The 19,301-nt window shown below is 42.1% G+C and overlaps 1 protein-coding gene across 1 annotated transcript in view; it reads right to left on the bottom strand.

Annotated features, from left to right (window-relative positions):
- Itih2 (inter-alpha-trypsin inhibitor heavy chain 2) overlaps window positions 1-18,897 on the bottom strand; it is a 41,870-nt gene extending 22,973 nt beyond the window's left edge. The window contains exons 1-9 of the mRNA XM_041630695.1: window positions 18,730-18,897; window positions 17,450-17,524; window positions 15,966-15,998; window positions 14,391-14,560; window positions 10,370-10,474; window positions 6,149-6,311; window positions 3,768-3,875; window positions 2,998-3,126; window positions 1,682-1,798 (exon numbers count right to left, since the gene is read on the bottom strand). Of these exons, the coding sequence (XP_041486629.1) occupies window positions 1,682-1,798; window positions 2,998-3,126; window positions 3,768-3,875; window positions 6,149-6,311; window positions 10,370-10,474; window positions 14,391-14,560; window positions 15,966-15,998; window positions 17,450-17,524; window positions 18,730-18,813 (984 nt within the window). The 5' untranslated portion in view covers window positions 18,814-18,897. The remainder of the gene's footprint in view (window positions 1-1,681; window positions 1,799-2,997; window positions 3,127-3,767; window positions 3,876-6,148; window positions 6,312-10,369; window positions 10,475-14,390; window positions 14,561-15,965; window positions 15,999-17,449; window positions 17,525-18,729) is intronic.
- Between the last annotated feature and the right edge of the window lie 404 nt (window positions 18,898-19,301).

Below are 19,301 nucleotides of genomic sequence, written 5' to 3'. Positions count from 1 at the left end.
AGATGTGAACCTTGGTTGTCATTCCTCAGATGCCATCTACTGTGGTTTTTGAGACAGGGTCTTTCATTGGCCTCCCTTTTGCTGATTGTGCTGAGGTGATTGGCCTGTGAGACTCTAGAACCTGTCCGTTTCTGCCTCCCCAGTGCTGGGATTATAAACACATGCTACCAGGCTTGATTTTTTTCACATGGATGTTGGGAATCAAACTCAGCTCATCATAGGTATGAGGCAGAGATGTTAGCAATTATCCTATCCCTTTAACCCTGGTGTAATTTTTAACTGTCACAACTTGCATGGACATTGTACTATTGAGATCAAGTGGACAGAGGCCAAAGGTGCTGCTCAATATTATGAAATATGCAGGACAGCCTCCCACAGCGAAGAAGAACCATACCAGCTATCATCAGCACATTCCTGGAGGATCTATAGTGCAGTGCAAGCTCAGGTGGGCCAGGATCATTCAAGACACCAACTTCTTTTGGGTTGTTACGGAGTAGTAATTACTTAAGATAGTAATCACTTAAGGTGGTCAAAATGGCTTCCAATGAAGGAATAGTTAGTAGATTGTTCAAATTATTTGACTTAATGGGCAAATTAAAACATTACCTCCGGGCAGTGGTGGCACACACCTTTAATCCCAGCACTCAGGAGGCTGAAGCAGATGGATCTCTGAGTGTGAGGCCAACCTGGTCTACATAGCAAGTTCCAGGACAGTCAGGGATACACAGGGAAACCCTGTCTCAAAATCCATACCCCCAAAACCCCAAAAGACAAAACAAATAAACAAAAACCTCATTTGTTGTTTAGATTTGCTTCTATTTATCATGAATAAGCTTACATTGATCTCTGAACTAGAAGACATGAGGCAGGATCATTACCCCAAGGAATGATAATTAAATAAAAATGATAGACCAAAGTCTGGGGAGATGGCTCTGTGGATAAAGAGCTTGCTGTGATAGTATAAAGACTTGGGTTTGGATCACTAACACCCATGTGAAAACCAGATGTGGTGGTGTGCACACATAACCTCAGCACCAAGGGAGCAGAGATAGGCAGAGCTTCAGGGACTCGCTGGCCGGCCAGTCTATCCTACTGTGAGAAGAGACTCTGTTTCCAAAGGTAAAGTGGGGAGTGATGGAGGGAGAGAGCAAAAGTTCATCTCTGGTCTTCATGTGCCCTACCTACATAGACCCAGGCACTCAAATGCCATAATGCGAGCACGCGTGTGCACTCACACACACACACACACACACACACACACACAAATAGGCATGTGTGGATTTTAAAAGTTACTTGTGACTAATGGCAATATACCAAAGCCAAACAACATACTCAGGCATGACTAGAGCGAGAAGACATTAGGTTAATATGGGACTTTTCAAACAGTGAATTAAAAAACAGCAGGAGAGGGAAAAGGAAGTAGGAAACATGGAGGTGAAAAGTTTCTTTTGCTTTTGTTTTTAACAAAGAAGCATTGATTTTGGTATAAGCCCAGGGGACATGCAATAACGTCACAAAATTGGGAAAAATTGGCACCCTCAGTCTGTGAGTGTCAGTGAGTACAGTTTCTGAGTTTTAGCCCAAAGTAGGGAGTCAGAGGGAACATTCAATTACTGCATTATCTAAAGAGAATCACAGAAGATGAGACACTCACCTACCATCATAACCAAAGAGTTCTTACCTGTTTCATCTTTATTCCCCACATGGAACCACTAACATCAATCACAAAAAGGATGTTTTTGGGAATTGGTTCCAGGTTCTCAGGAGCAAAGAAGTGCACAAAGTATCCATTAAACACCTGAACAACAAAGCATATGTACGAGTCAGATGATGGCCGGTGTTTGGATGGTAGGGAGTGGAGCCTGGAGACTGCAGAGGAGACGTGGGCTACAGAAGGAAGGTGTTCCCGAAGGTGAAAATAAGAGCAGAGGTAGAAACTTGGCTTGTGGTCGTCTTTCCTGTCTGATGTCTCTTGCTCCTGTGCTCTGAGAGGCTAAGCCCTTCTTCAGGCTGCTTTCCTGCCCCACTCTGTTTCATTCTGTCCCGTTCTACCTCACTGGTCTTTATCTCAAGCCTCTGTCCAGGCACTCTGCTAAGCAATGGTGAATCAGGCAGTCTCTGCCCTCATAGGTCCCAACCAGTGAGGATGCAGACAGCTAACAAGTGTTCCCAGCACAGCATGCTAAGTGTTATGGTTAGGAAGGAAGTCTCCAACAAAATAGCAACCACGCTGGGCCCTGAGAGATGAGTTTAGCACAGTCTACCGTTGATGCAATTAGATTAATGCAATTTTGAGTGATCCAAGGAGAGAGTCTCAAAGGAATTGTCTGCATTTGGTTGGCCCGTGGCCATATCCATGTATGTGGGGTTGTTTTAACTAACTGTTGTTGGAAGATCCGGCCCACTATGGGCATCACTATTCCCTTGTCAGAGGGATTCTGAATTTCACAAGAGTAGAGACGTTTAGCTCAGCTCAAGCAAACAAGCGAGTGAACATGCGCACATCCATTTATCTCTGCTCTTAACTAAAGATGTGACGTGAGTAGCAGCTCTAACTTCTTGCCATTGTGACTTCCCTGTTATGAAGGACTTTATAACCTTGTAAGCTGAATAGAAATAGACCCCTTTTCTCCCCTAACTTTTTTTGGAGGGGGTCAGGGCATTTTTATCAGAGTAACAAAAACAAAACTAGGACAGCATGCCATCATCCCCAGACTTTTTAATGTAGGCTCTGGAGGTTGAACTCAGGGCTTCATGCTTGCATGGCAAATACTTTACCAACTAATCAACCTCTATAGATTCTTTTATTCGTTTTTTTATGGCATGAAAGATAATTCTTGAATGCACATCAAAAAAAAAAACATCATTCTAGTCTCTTCTCTTTATCCTGAACACTTTCCTTGACAACTAGAAGTGACTTACAAGCCAAGGAGGTTGTTCAACTGCAATGCGATTGGTGGCCTCAGCTGGATAGTTCTGGAGCCAGCTGGCACTTACCTCCAGCTCCCCGGCCTTCTCTTCTCTGCTGACATCATACAGCACCACCAGCTCTCCATCCACGGCAGTCTGGGTGCAGTTGGGGCATTTTCTTTGTTGTGCTACTGTGGGCTTGAAGGAGACATGTGCCTGCAAAGGATGGGACATCAGAAGCTGATCTTTGCTCCCAGATCCTGACAGCTGACAGCTTGGCCGCTGCCTCTTGTCATGCACACAGGAGAACAGCATGCGGACTGCATCCACTGGCCTAATACTTTGGGAAGTGTCAGCGCTAGAGCATAGTGGAGCAGTCAACAAACTGTGGTGCTGTTTGTCACGCGCCAGGCCTTTAAAAAAGAGATTCAAAGATTCTGCTCCCCCTCCCCAAAACTGTGGAAGGAATGGCTCCCAGCTCTGGAAAGGGTCTGTGTAAGTTCTTAGAGGATACTGACCTTTTCATAGTTGTGTGTTATTGGCCATCAAGGCAAGAATAATTAAAATGAATATTTTTTTGAGTTATGAAAATTCTCTATGTGAAAGTTGAATCTAACTACTGGTCAAGTAGATGACTTGGGAAATAGAAGGTTCCAAAATGGTCAAAATGAAATTACATAACTGGAAGTGTTGCTTTATTTTTTTATATTTATTTTATATTGATATTTAATAGGAAAGAAACTCTAGTCTTTGACCTCGGCTCAAGTCACTCTTTTTTGTTTCACTGCCCAGGGCACAGGAGATAAAGGGCCAGGACCTAGTGCCCACTCAACTGACAACAGGCAATGATTGGGTACCTTCTGGTGTCCTTTGGATATGACTGGAACGCCTTGGAAATGGCCTTCAAAAGTGTCAGGAACATGGAGATATCTCATCCCTTGAGGTTCAACAATCCACACGTTCACCTAAAAGGGGAGAGGGAATAACAGAATTAAGTCTTTAGAGACCTTTAAAGCAGGAAGTAAAATTACTGTTGAGCCCTCTGATGCTTTCTTTCATCTCCCAGTTTGCACAGCATGGTTCCGTGGCTATTCTGGAGAGTTCCTGGATACGACCTATCTTGCTGCAGCGGCTACCTCCTTGCTAGCTCTCAATACCTTTCTATAGCCTCGTTCCTCTAGGATTTATGTTCCCCGACCGTGGTTTGGATGTATGACTTAGCTTCTTTTCCTGTGGCTGTGATAAAATACGGACAAGAGTATCTTAAGAGAGCCTGGTTTTGTGTTTGCTCACAGTTCAAGACCCAGACCATCATGGTGGGCCCAGACCATAATGGGCAGCAGGAGCATGGAACAAATCCCATTACACCCATTCAGGAGACAGATAGGGATGAATGCAAGCTGTTGCTCTTTAATCCAGTTCCATTTAACATCGTCCAGCATCCCCCGCTCAGGAAATGTCCCCACCCACAATTAAGATATGTCTTCCCAGTCAGTTAACATAATCAAGATAACCCTCAGCAGGCATATCCAGAGACCCCTCTCCCATGTGATTCTAGATTCTGACAAGTTGGCAATTAACACTGCCCATCAGGACATGGCTTTAAGGCCTCCCAACGGTACATATGCTGGAAGCATGGTCACTGGTATGGCACTAGCTGAAGTGGGTGGGTCTCAGGCTGGAGATGGCTCAGTGGGTTAAGCGCTTTCCCAGACAAGTGTGAGAATCTAAATTCTAGTCCTCATTACTCATGTCCAGTCTCAATGTCCATGGGTATGTCAGCATGCACTTATAAACTCAGCACCAGGAGATGGAGACAGGAGGGGCCTGGAGGCCACTGGCCAGGCAATGAGATTCAGGTTCAGGAAAAGATCATGCCTTGAAAAAAAAAAGTGGAAAATAGAAGATCCCTGAAGCTAACCTCTGGCCTCTGCATGCACACTCACAGGAGAGTGCACACATGAACACACCCATACACCCCTACACACAAACAAGAGATTGGGCCAAACAAGATAACTGGGTATCACCCCAGAAGGGATGAATGATGGAATTGTGATGTGAGTTAGTTCTCAAGACAGGAAATTGATATGAACGGAGGTCATATATTTTCCCTCTTCTGCATAGAGCTGGCTGCCTGTTTCTTCACCACATTAGAAGCCATCAAAGAGCCTCTCTCCAGGATGCTAGCACTAAGGGATTTAAATTATTTTAATTTTATTTTATGTGCACGAGTGTTTCGTGGTGAGTGTGTGTGTGTGTGTGTGTGTGTGTGTGTGTAATAGAACAGTATGAAAACAGTATATTATTCCACTTTTAGGTTTGTTAAAACTCTTAGACTGGATACCTTATAGGCAAAGTTGTATATTTGGCTTATGATTCTAGTGGCTGCAAGACTCAAATCTCAAATGGTACACCTTTTTTTTTTGTTGATTGAGCAACTTATCTTTATTAAATATGAACTCAAGAGATTACACGGGGAAGAAATTTTAAACTTACAAATTTCTTTGTTTTCTAATTCACTTCCTGGTTTTGAAAGTACATTCTTTTTTTTTTTTTTTTTTTTCAAATGGTACACCTTTTACAGATGTCAAAGTAGAAGCTCACGATGCCTTCACCCTGAAGCTTTGTGAGTCGGGTGGTGGTTCCCTGAAGGGTGCATTACTCAAGCCCTTGAATCTGAATTTGAGCTTATTGGAAACAAGTCTTCAGGGATGCGACTAAGTTAAGGATCTTGAGGGGATGTCATCCTCTGCTACTCGGCTCTTCATCCAGCAAGAGGAAGGTAGAAGGAGATTTGAGATTCTCAGAGTACGAGCAAATATTAGAGTCGAAGGGCCACAGGCCAAGGACTGCCAGCACCTGCCAGATACCAGCAGCAAGAAAAATATGTGTTCTACACTCTCAGCTTAGAATTAAAATTATACAAGGATTAATTCATCCTCCCAGTCTGGGGACAATCCATATGCACTCCTCGGGTGCCTGTATGACCGTGACAACAGATGTTTGTTGTTTTAGGTTACACTGATAATTTGTTACAACAACCAACACACTGATGAGAGCATAAGGAAAGCTCGTGTTGGAGCCTGTAGAGAAGCAGTGTGGCTGACTCAAACCCCGAATCTTTTCAGTATACTGCATTGCCTTTTAGAGCTAAGGCTGTAAAACACCACCAATGGTAGCGGCAACAAAAATAAAGCAAAGATACACACTATTGCTGACTGTAAAAACTCAGGCTCACCTCCAAGTGTTTGGCCAGCCTTCCTGGCTGCAGATGAATCTTGTGCTCATAGGACCCCAGCTTCCTCCACTTTACTTCCTGGTAATGAAGTTCAAATTGCACCTTTGCTCCAGGGGGAATGTTTACTTCGGTGTTAAAGTTCTCCATATCGAGATATCTGCTCCTAGATGTGGGAGACCCCAACACAAGCGACACATACACATGAAGGGGTTGCAAGGTACAAAACTTAGGCAGAGTTCACATCTTTAACCTGGTTGATCATGCCTGCTTAGTTGTTTGTGAGCTTGGTCCATCGGAGGAAAGGACAAGTTGGAGATAAATTTAATGAAACCAAGAGTTTTAACTTCTTCCCATATGGCCTATGTATTTATTCTTTAGCTTCTCATTGATTTGCGTGTCATTGGTCAAAGGCCCATTGATGGGTACGGTTTCTGGTACAGAGGCTATGTGAACTGACATCATCACCCTCAACTTTCAGATGATACATGAGGCTCATCGAGGTAAGGAACCTACTCAGGGTGCCCCGCAAACTAGCCAGTTGTCTAGTCTATCCTAAAACACAGCTTAGGGGTCTCCAATAGTGGTGCTTTCTCTATATTTTATTCTGAGACTTACGTTGAGTTGGTTATATTTTGGGAGTTCTACAGAGAGACGAATGTCTGTGTTTTATAAAGCTGAATCTGTATAAGCCCTGTTTTGTTTTCTAGTTAAACACTTTTGACTTTATTTATTGTTATTTATTTATTTTACGTTCTGATTGCAGTTTTCCCTCCCTCCTCTCCTCAAAGTCGCTCCTCCCACCACCTCTTTGCCCCACCTCCATCCACTCCTCTTTTGTTTCTGTTCAGAAAAAAGCAGGCCTCTCATGGATATCAGGCATGGCATATCATATTGTAGTAAGACTAAACACCTCCCCATGTATTAAGACTGCGCAAGCCAACTCAGTATGATGAATAGGGTCTCAAAAGTCAATAAAAGAATCAGAGAATACTCTTGCTCCCACTGTTTGGAGACCCACAAGAAGATCACGCTACTCAATTGTAACATATATGCAGAGGGCCTAGGTCAGTCCTATGCAGGCTCCCTAGTTGTTGGTTCAGTCTCTGTGAGTTCCTATGAGCCCAGGTTAGTTGATTCTGTGGGTTTTCTTGAGATTTAAATCACTCTCAAGTCTAATATAACTCCTTTTGATGGGCTTGCTTAGAGTTTTAAAGAGGAAGCAGGAAGATTTTCCAGTGAGGTTGAATACAGCATCAAGACTAGCAACAAATGGTGTGTGTGTATGTTTCTGTGTGTGTATGATTTTTCTTCTTTCTTTCTTTCTTTCTTTCTTTCTTCCTTCCTTCCTTTCTTCTTTCTTTCTTTCTTTCTTTCTTTCTTTGTTTATTCCTTCCTCCCTCCCTCCCTCCCTTCCTTTTTTCTTTCTTCCTTCCTTTTTCTCTTTCTTTCTTCCTTCCTTCCTTCCTCCCTCCCTCCCTCCCTCCCTTTTTTCTTTCTTCCTTCCTTTTTCCCTTTCTTTCTTTCTTTCTTTCTTTCTTTCTTTCTTTCTTTCTTTTGACAAGGTCTCACTGTGTAGCCCTGCCTAACTTGGAAGTCACTATGTAGACCAGGATGGTCTTGAACTCACAGAAACCCACCTGCCTCTGGCTGTGGAGTTCTGGGATTAAAGATGTGTGGCCCCACACCTAGGTGGATGGCATTTAAAGTTAAATATTAACCTAGTGGAGGTAGGACTGTGCATAATCAGCCAATTTGGGGTCTGGGAAGTAGTATGGGATAGTCAGTAGTGGAAGAAAAAGCTGAATATGCCTACTACAAACTTTCTAGGTAGAACACACCAAAAGAACTCATGTTATACAAGAAGCGGATGTTAAGTTCCAGGTCTCGCGATATTTATCTAATGCCCAGAAAAGATGCTGTTCCAAAGCCATCTGGGGAATGAACAAGTGAATGGCATCTGAGTGATAATGAGCGTGGAAGGAAAGCTGGGTCCATGGTGGTGCACGACTGTGATCCCAGGGCTTAGAAGGTTGAGACATGGGGAGTTTGAGTCTGATGCTAAGCTGGGTTTCACACGTAAAACAACGTAAGAAAGATGGCACAAAGATTTGCGAAGGTTCAAGGATGATTGACACACAGTGGTACTAGAGATAACCCATCTGCTTGGGTTTTCTCTCTCTCTGTTCTACACATGGCTGAATTCTGTGTATCTGGTTGGGCTCAGCTGAACTATTAGTCTCCCCTGAGCATTTTATGGATCTCTACACAGAAGGGCACACTGGGTAGTCAGATCCCCCTGGGTCCATTAGCACTCGCCCACTATAGCCACATGGTGGCCACTGCTTCCTGTCTGGGTGCTGTGTGACTGCCAGTGCTTGTCTTTATGTTGCCTTTAATAGAACTGGGTGCAGAGTTGACATCCAATGTATTCTGCTGATGAAAAAGAGCTACATGAATGAAATGAAGGGCACTTCTACTACAGGTAAGTTTTGTGATGGAGAAGAGGAGGCAAAGAGGAAGAAACATGGCGGGATTTAGCAGAAGATGAGGTTTGTGGTATGAGGAGTAAATGAAGAGTTCCTTGAAGCTTTGGGTTGAAAAGTTTGCTTGCATTTATTTATAAATTTACACATTTTTCCTGTATGTATGTATCTAAGTATGTATGTATATTCATATGTATGAAGGTAAATGTGTTTGTGTGTACCAAGTATATTCTCAGGTGTGTGTTTTAAATATTTTTTAAAAAGTGATGTGTATGTGTATGTCTGGTGGAGATGGATATATATATATATATGAATACACACACACACACACACATATATATATATATATATATATATATATATATATATATTCGAACATACAGATGCCTGATGCCTGTTCTAGCCAGAAGAGGGCATCATATCCCCTAGAGATGGAGTTATAGGGAATTAGGGAATTGTGAGCCACTCAACGTGAATATTGAGATCAAACTTGGGTCTCTAGCAGAGCAGCAAGTGCTCCTAACCTCCAATTCATCCTCCAGCCCTTCAGGTATTGTTCTTTAGTAAAGCCATCCACTTACCAGGTAAGGTCTTTCATTGACTTAGATCTTAGCAATTGGGATAGGGTGGCTGGCTAGCGAGCCACAGGAGTCTACCTGCCTCTGCCTCCCTTGCACTGAGATTGCAAGTGTGTGTCATCCCTTCGTCTTTTTTGTAGAGGTTCCAGGGGATCGAACTCAGGTTTTTGTGTTTGTAAGGCAAGAAGTTTACTAACTATGCTATTTCCTCTGATCCCGAAGGTGGGTCACATATAAGGTACAAAAGAGGAACACAACAGAATTTATGTTTTGTGATTAATGCTTTAAATGCCATAGCCCATAAAAATAAAGCAGAATAAATCCTTAAAAATTAGTTCCAACGATTTCCTTTGGATATGCTCTATTTTATATGTGTTAGTGTTTTACCTGTATGTGAGTCTGTATACCATGAGTGTACAGTACCTGCGCAGACCAGAAGAGAGAGTTGGATCCCTTAGACCTGGAGGGATTGTTTTATTTTTAAATATTTTTTTATTGATTTTTATTGAGCTCTACATTTTTCTCTGCTCCCCTCCCTGTCGCTTCCTTCTCCTTCAACCCTCTCCCAAGGTCCCCATGCTCCTAATTTACTCAGGATATCTTGTCTTTTTCTATTTCCCATGTAGATTAGATCTTTGTATGTCTCTCTTAGAGTCCTCATTGTTTAGACCTGAAGTTTTTAATGGTTATGGGTGGTCATGTAAGTGCTGAGACTCAAACCTGGGTTCTCTGAAAGAGTGTCCAGTGTTCTTAACCCTAGGCCCCTGTTTATATTTTTTTTAACAAGATCACTAGTAAAGTATTTTTATAGATCATATCTTTGCACTTTTGGGGATGTAAGGTGTTTATTTAAAGAAGATCCATTTACTTACAAGTCATATAAAAACATATATAAACAGCCTGGTCTACAAGAGCTAGTTCCAGGACAGGCAACAAAAGCTGCAGAGAAACCCTGTCTTGAAATCCATATATATAAACAATCTATGCAAAACTTCCAAACTTCATTGATAGAAAAGAGGTTTTTATGGAAACAGACATTGAGACACTAAATTCGATTATCACACTAGGAGTTGGCCGTTTTCCTAGGCTCCGAGGCACTCTGGAGCCTGGTGTGCCCTGGGAGGAATGGGACAGGAGAAAAGCAGATACTTAGCCCTTACCTCAGCCATCCAGCCGTCTTGCCTTTTGCTCTTGCCTGTGAATAAAGAGCTCGGCCCACAGTTTTCTCCCTGATGGTGCTTGTAAATGTCATACCATTCACGGTCCTAGAACAGATGGAAGTCAACAGTGGGCCACATTAGTAGTCTTAGGGAAGGAACAATGAACAAGCCATCAGTTAGACTTTACGAATCAGGGCAATGATCATTTTGAACTTGCAGGAAACAAGAAACGTGACCTTGGATAATATATAGACAGAACTCTCTGACTGTGATTTGAGAGAAGTTAAATTGGGTTCCAGTCCCCCAGACTTCTCTCATGTGCTACTATTCGTTTAAACTTTTCTGTATTCAAATCAAGGCACAGGGGTGTGGATGTGCCCTTTGAAGGTGGCAGGTGCTGGGAGAGGTGGCTGAATTTTCATTTCTTTTATCAGACCATTCTTTGGAGAGTTAAAAATTAAACATAGTCTGGTCCAAAATAATGAAGGTGTCCCACCAAAACTGGTAGATTGAATTCTCGCTCCTGGTGAAGTGGTTTTAGAAAGCGGGGACGTTAGTAAGTAATTAGATCATGAGAGAGGGGCCCTCACAAGTAGGATGAGGTCTTACAAAAGAAGTCTAAGCTCTCTTTGTCCTTCCCACCATGTCAAGGCAGATATAAGAAAAACATTGAGGAACTAGAAAGCGAGATTGCACCAGACACTGAATCTTGATCTTGGGTTTTCCAGCCCCCTGAACTATAAAATAGTATATATTTTTTTTCACATCCATCCAGCCTGTAGTACTTAGTTTTGGCAGCACCAACCAATTATGACAGGGTGTGATGTCATCCTGGAAGGATAGAAAAGAACGCGGAAAGATGGAGGAGAGCCCAGGTGAATACCCTTAAAAGTTTCTGTTTATCTCCCTTGGGGATTCCTTGCTTTCTTTTTGTGTCTTTGACTCTGTCCATCTTATTCAGTTGGGTTATACTCAATTCTCACCAAGTAATGGTGTTTGGAGGAATAGAATTCTATAATTTTAGCTTAATGGTCCTTAAATGGGATCACCTCCCTGAAGGAAACATTTAGAAGTAGGTGGAGAAGTTTCTGGTGGCCATGGTGACTGACAAGTGCCACTGGCGCTTATGGAAAATCACCAGAATGCTAGATATGCTTTAACAAGGGGACGACATCTCTGAAGAGCTTTTCTTCCCAAGTGCTAATAAGTATGCAGGTTGGAGAAACATTTCAAGGCTTTAACTTTTAAGTGACAGAAATTAGACACAAGGAGACAAGTGACTTACTCAAGCTGGTCAGACAGGAATGAAAACCAAGTCCGGTGTCCAGACTCAGTGTTGAACAAGTCTCAGAGACACAGTCATATTCCCCAGCGATGCATTGGGGATCTTTTTTTAAAGATATATTTATTTATGTGTATAGTATTCTGCCTGCACAGCAGAAGAGGGTACCAGATCTCATTACAGATGGTTGTGAGCCACCATGCTGTTGCTGGGAATTGAACTCAATCTCTGGAAGAGTAGTTAGCGCTCTTAATCTCTGAGCCATTTCTCCAGCTCTGCATTTGGGATCTTGATTAAAGGTAGAAAAATATTTTGGCTGATCCTAAGGTTTACATAACCCATTCTGTTTTATACAGTCTATAAATTCAACCCAAGTAAAGGCAAACCAAAATAAGTGCACATTTCATGGTGTTGTCTTTTGTTACCTTAAGAAGGGAAAGAAAGAAAATGAATGAATTAAAACTGAACCCAAACACCTAGAATAAGCCCTAATTTTGAGGTTTATTGAAATAGTTTAAAATGCCATTTATATACATGGTGCCACAAGGCAGCACTATAGAAAACTTACTCTTCCCTTTTACTTTTTAGGAAGAACTAACTGAAATTGTTCTAGAAGCCAGGCATTAATGCCAGCACTAGGAAACAGAGATGGGTGAGGGCAGGACGAGATTTATAGAGATACTCTATTAAAAAATGTAAAACTTAAAGGTAATTTAAAAGATGCCAGTCTGCATATTACTTTTTCACATATTTAATTTTTTCCACTTTAGAAAATGTAGTTGACACAGGAAGTGTTGAGATGGCTCAGTGGGTGAAAGCACCAAGTCTGATGACCCGAGCTTGATTCCCAGAACGCACATAGTAGAAAACAGCTGACTCCCACAAGTTGTCCTCTGACACACATGAATTTGCGGAGGCATGGACATGTGCATACACACACACACACAGAGACATGTGCATGAACACACTCACACACACACACAAACACACACGCACACACACTCACACTCACATAGACATGAGTCCACATATACTCTCTCGCATACACACACATGAACACAAACAGTGAATAACAGATAAAATTTAAAAGGATATATAGTTGACATGAATCTACAGGTTGGTTTTTTTTTTTTTTTTTGAGACAGGGTTTTCCTTTGTAGCAGCCCTGGCTGTCCTAGAACTCACTCTGTAGATCAGGCTGGCCTTGAACTCACACAAATCTGCTTGCCACTGCCTCTGGGATTAAAGGCAAGTCTATAGTTCTTATCAACTCAAAAACTTGCTAGTCGAAACACTTGAAAACCTACCCCTCTTTATTTTATTTTATTTTTACAATGGAAAACCAAAGAACCACCCCCTTTATTTTATTCATTGACAAATACCATTAATTATCTAGGTGTATGAAAGAGAAAAGCAAACAAGAAGTAATCCAACCTAAGGTCTTAATAAAGAAAAAAATTCTGAGGTTGTATGCAGAACAATGTACAGCGTTCCAGGCAGTCTAAGAGAGACATTGACCAACGAGAACACTGTGGGGATGGCCTCATGGGTTTCCAGGTGATTGACAACCATTCCAAACACCCACAGAAACATTATTTAGTTTTAACATCCAAATGTTCCAAATGGATAAAAGACTTAGCTATGAAGAGTAGCAGAGTAGTTAACTTCTTTTATTAAAAAAAATTTCAAAATTATAAAAATACCAAGAGAATAGTATGATGCCACCATGAAAACATCACTAGCATTCATTATGAATATCTGGCTAATCTTAGTTCATACTTCCTCACTTGCTTCCCACCTCAATTATGTGGAAGCCAATCTCAGACATCATATTATTTTACCCATGAGCACTTCAATATCCACTTTGTAGAAGAGCTTTAAAGCTTCTATGTGAGCAACAGGGTCATTGGGTAGAAAATGGAAACATTTTAAATGAAGCATAAGAAATAATTCTAACAGAGCTGTCAACCATTGAGTTGATTGCCCCGGGAAGCAATGGGTTTATGATTAAAAGTCAAATCTAGCCTTTATAACCCGCTCGTTAGAGATGTCATAGAGAAGTCCAAACGCTGGATATGAGCCTGGGTTTAATTGCTGGTTCTCAACTCCTTCCTCCCAAAGAAATGTGTGGTACATTACAAATACACTCAAGTGGCTTCCTATAAGATTCCTGTAAGATTCATGTGTTTCTCTCTCAAAGGAATCACATACGAATATAAGTAGAAAGTGGCTACCATAGGGAGAGCCTTACATCTGCTTCAGTATGTGCTAGAGGGGCCTGAGGATGGCACTGTTGCTGAAGTGCTTGCTGTACAAATATAAGTTCAGTACTCTGCACCTACATAAAGACTGGGCGTGGTGACACACGCTTGTCATCCCAGCACTGGTGATACAAAAACCCGTGGGTTCCTGGAGCTCGCTGGTCAGTTAGGCTAGCCTACTTGGTGAGTTCCAGGCCAGTGAGGAATCTTGCCTCAAATAAAAGAACAGTGCTGGAGGCAAGGCTCCAAAGGTTAGCCTCTCCCCACCACACATGAACATGCATGTGCAACTCCATACACACACATACCACATGCACACACGAGGGCAGCCCATCCCATAATGCCCCAAAGTTGGGCCATAGCTCTGAGTGTAAGAACCACCAGAGCCGTGCACCCCTAAGGTCCATTACAGCAGAAGCGCTTTTGGTGCCAAGACAGAGAAGCATCTGATCCCTGGTTCTATATAGGTGTTACTCACATGGTGAAGTTGGAGATAAAGGCTCCTTTGGGGATCTGAACATCAAACACGACATTTTGGGACTGTGGGGAATTATTCACCAGTTTGCTCTGGATCATGGTGGTGGCCATCCGAGAGGTAATAGTGGATTGGACTTTGTAGCTATAAAGAGTTACTTGATCAACATCGTCCTGAAATTAGCAAGAACATATAACTGCAGTAACAAAGCCTCACATGAAATGCACATATATGTGATCTTCTGAGTGCTCTATTTTACTTGTTATGAACAATTCCAGGGTAGTAGATAAATGCACAGCTCAGGCATCATTAAGCAATCTTCTAACTCCTTGAAATACCCACAGAAAGAGACGAACCATTGTTGTGATGTGTCTCCTCCTGTCTCTTCTTTCCCTACCTCTCCCTATCTTTCCCCTCCTTTCTTCCTTTCACGCTTCTTTCCCTTGTTTCCACCACCTTAGAATCTGAGTAGAAAATGGATGCGGGAAGCAGATGGACAGAAAGAACTTAGGAAATAATTTCTAAGGCAGAGCCGCAATTAGAAAGAGGAGATGGGGCTCTGACTGTGTCTTCAGAGTGAAATGCAAGCAGGGGTGCTGTTGCATGAGTTCTATACGCAATCTCCAAACTCCACATTGCCAGGTGTTTCCTTCAGTCTCATTCATTTATATTACACCTTCCGCCCATGCTTCTTTACCTGTATCGAAACAAGCTAAGGGAACACTGAGGCTGCACACAGTGAACACAATTGTCCTGAACTGGGCATTTTGGTTTAATTATTTGTTTAATAATACCTTGGACCTCTTTTTCCCTCTTCTATCGTGAAAGTATCGCCAGCTTAAGTAAACAAAACAAAACAAAACAGTGGTGATCACAGGCCAGGTATAAACAATATTTCCTTTAGGATGTTCCTGAGAACTGCAAGCTCTGTCAGACCTGTTAGATTTTGCTCTTTCTTCCCCCAAGATTTGCCTACATCACTATTAGATATTATTCATCAGATTTTGTTTTCCAAGATTGATGATTTCAACTCATTAACCCCCAGACTACTTCAAGCTAAGATAAAGCCAGGCTGACTTATTTACCCTTCCCCTGTTTCATAGGGAAGCTCTCAGTTCAGAAAAGGAAGCCAACACAAACCGCTTCCTTTGGGTGTTCTCTTGTGGCAGAAAGGGCCACCCTGGACCTTACAGGAACTTGAGCCGTGCTGCCTGAGAGTGGTTTCCATAGCCACTCTTTGACTTGCCATGGCTATCAGAGACCATAGTTTTAAATCAAAGGTATGAAGTCAGGATTAAATACACATCGTTGGGCAAAAGCTATCTCATTAGTAAAACATGATTAGATGTGAAAACCATTTCAGCTCTCAGTGCTGCCTGCCCGGTCTGTAAGCCCTGCACTCATCAGAGCTGAGCTGTAGAGGTACTTCCAAACAGAGTTAGGCAAGGCAAAGGTTCAAAAGTCAGGTCAATACTTCCAGGAACGGAGACAAAGGAGACACCTAGATTGATTTCCAGGTAATGACTAACAGAAAAATCACTCACACACCAATCCACGACACAACGGAAGCCAACTTACCGTCTTCTCCCCTGACTCTTCAGGAAGGCTTCTCTGTGGGAGAAAGTCAGAGAGACAATGATTCTTCAGCGACTCGAGGTTTACTACCTCAAGGCCAACTCCCATGCTCTCAGTCAGAGAGTTAGGTTCCCTCTATATCGTGGTATAAGTCATTCACTGGCCTCAAGATGGAAATATGTAGTATGGAAAATGATTTTCCCACCCGTGAGCTTCTCTGAGCCACATTCTCAGCCATTTCTGTTGTGATATATGCTGCTCTATAAGACTCAGGTCAAAGCTTTGGAAGAACTTTCTCCATGAGCTTTTCTGACCCTCAAGTTAGCTTCCTTTACTGTTTACATAGCACGATACACTTGCCATTCAGAGCACTTACCTTGCTCATAACGATCGGCCCTATGTGTGGAAGTGGTTAAGATCTGCCTCTTCCTTTTAGACTAAGCTACTTAGGGACATCAATGTGTTTCCTACACGGTTAGCCCTAGAACCGCACACAGTGAATGATACCTTGAAGGTTCTATGCCTTCAATTACCCCCTGTGTTAGAAGACTAGCCACATGAGTAAAGGACTCATGAACACAGACAAAGGGCCCCCCTTACCTTTGAAAGGTAAGCAGTTTAAGGGTTATGGGTAAACTAATGTCTGAGGCTTAGAAAGTAAATATATATGAGCTAATTTGGGGTGAGCTGATATTTTAGCGGGTGCTGGGTGACACAGATCAAGGATCGCCTTTTAAGGTTTTTGTTTATTTGTCTTTGAGACTCTCTCTAGACCAAACTGTCCTAGAGTTTACCACGCAGCTCAAGCTGGCCTCAACTTTGTAGCAACCCTTTTGCCCCAGCCTCCTGAGCACTGTAATTATGTGACCTACAATACCCAATTCTTTTAGAGTTTTGATATGAGGTTTAACAACTAAATTTTCTCTCCCCAGGCTAAATAAAAACCCTGACACAGGTCCTGCCTATTGGGTTTTTAATATTATTGATTTGTAAAAAGTTGGACTTTAGAAAGTCAAACATTCATACCCAGACAAAACCAGTCACTTCTCGGTTTAGTGTTATTTCCGTAAATAACCTCCTTTCTCAGTGTATGGGCTCTTGGTGGGAGAAGTCAAACCTCTGCTTGCATGGCAGAGCACCCCCTCCCCATAAATTAGGAGATTTTCTGTGTCTCCTTGGCAGCTTCCAGGATATGGCCTCATGCCTGTTTAGTTCTCTGGACCAAAGTGCTCTCCCTTTGACTAAATGGCCAGAGGAAAGAGGATGTGTGGCTTTACTGTGTGTTGTTCTTTATAGGTAGAAACTTCTGGAAAACAATGTAAAAGTCTCTTTGTACCTCAGCTTGACAATATTCCACAAGAGTGCAACAATACTGGCCTATTCTCTGTTAGAAAAACACCCAAATTATTGATAAAACAGAGTCATCTTTGACCTCTTCTCCCGACATGATCTTTTTCACTTATTTTTGCCGTTTGAATTTACTATACCTGATATCTTCCGTTCTCTTGCACAAATGGAAATTTGCCTGGGGCCAGTTTCACAAGATCTTCATATTCTGCGAACTTAAAAACAGTTGAACATGTTCATATCTTTTAAAAAATCATCTATGGGAAAAGAGGCAGCCTACACTCATGACATTAATTTGTATTCTTTCCTCTGTCCTTGGACAATCTTATTTTTAATATAATAATTTCTTCAATATATACATTTCCTAGTTAGGTCTCAGAAATAAGTAAACGGAAATGAACTATGTCAAATTTGTTGGGTGTAAGAATTCAATTTTGAACAGGCCTGAAGATGGCAGGACAGACAACGTCATCTAATGATAAAAGATGCCTGCATAAAGCACTTGGATGGAGTAAGGGGATGTCAATCACATGAGACTGGACAGATGCAGGTATGAAAAGAAGGCTGCCTAGAAATTACTGAAAAAGCACAAACGTATCTGGGTATTTTAGTTTCAATCTGAGATTTCTGAAGTGCTCTTGTGTTTTTCAGAGTGTTGGAAAATATGAGAGTTTCTAAGCAGAATGATTTACTCCTCCTGAAAACACACTATTTTTTTTCCTCTGCTATTTTGTGTGCAGTTCACTCCCTGGTATTTTCTAGAATAATCCTGTAGTAATACATTTTTCTCTGCCAGCACAGAAGTAGCTGATATTGTGTGATATTTAGAATGGCTCAGTTCAAGATCTCTCCTACCCTGGGGTGGCAGAAGGTCTCAAGAGGAGACCTGAAACCCCTGGGAGTCGTTCCTGTATTTTTCCAGTTGTGTTACCACCTTCTTTTATCAGAATATTTAAAATGTCCTATTACAAAAATAACTGTTTGCTTAGGTATAAAAGGCAATGCTGCTTTGAGAATGGCCGAGTAAAAGAGCTACAACAGTCTTTCTATATAACAATACCAGTAATGACTAAGTAGTACTAGTTCATGTGCCATGCAAGGTAGTTTATGTACATCTCTTAATCCTCAGGGCAACCCTTTGGCATAGGTCTGTTGTTACACACATTTTTATATAAAAAGTGAGCAACTATGCTCCATTTATGCGACACCGGGATATCTGACCACTGAACTTGACTTAAATTTCAGGCAAAAACCTGATAATGTCTTAAGAGGTAACTACATCTCATAATTATAAAGTCTGATGAATGTTCTCCTCAGTTTATGTTCTACACAGAACAAATTCACTGAATATAAACAGCATTCAACTTTTTACAGCCCATTTGTAAAGGCCAATAGCTAGGAGTCCCACAGAAGTCCTTACCTCAGAGTACCCGTTTATGGGGATTTCAAAGGCTTGTTCCTCCAGAAGAAAGAGCCAGATGAGAAGACCTGCGAGTCGCTGCATTTTGCTGGGCAGCTGTGCCAAGCTTTCCAGAGCAGATGGTCTGGGGAGAATTCCCCCTCCTCTGAATCAAAATCACAGCAACTTGATTCTGTCCGCTTTAAAAAGAAGAAAAAAGAAGAAAGCACTCTAACTTTGCTCAAATTCAGGACAAATATTTGCTCTGGAGCTGAAACTTGAGCTGTGGGGGTGGAAGGTACAGTGGGGTGATTTAAACACCAAAGCCAGGAGCCATCCCTGGGCTGCAGGAATGAGTCAGGATCAGGCCCTGGGTTAGATGGCTGCGCACCCCTCCCTTGATTTTAATTTATCTTTTTTTTTTTTTTCGAGACAGGGTTTCTTTGTGGTTTTGGAGCCTGTCCTGGAACTAGCTCTTGTAGACCAGGCTGGTCTCGAACTCACAGAGATCCGCCTGCCTCTGCCTCCCGAGTGCTGGGATTAAAGGTGTGCGCCACTACCGCTCGGCTGATTTTAATTTATCTTAAAAATCA

The sequence above is a fragment of the Microtus oregoni genome, unplaced genomic scaffold (assembly GCF_018167655.1).
Source record: "Microtus oregoni isolate MIOR12 unplaced genomic scaffold, Mior012 000035F_ref0000213, whole genome shotgun sequence".
Classification (NCBI taxonomy): domain Eukaryota; kingdom Metazoa; phylum Chordata; class Mammalia; order Rodentia; family Cricetidae; genus Microtus; species Microtus oregoni.
Note: the sequence above shows the minus strand (reverse complement) of the source record. Positions and strands in the feature narration are given on the sequence as shown.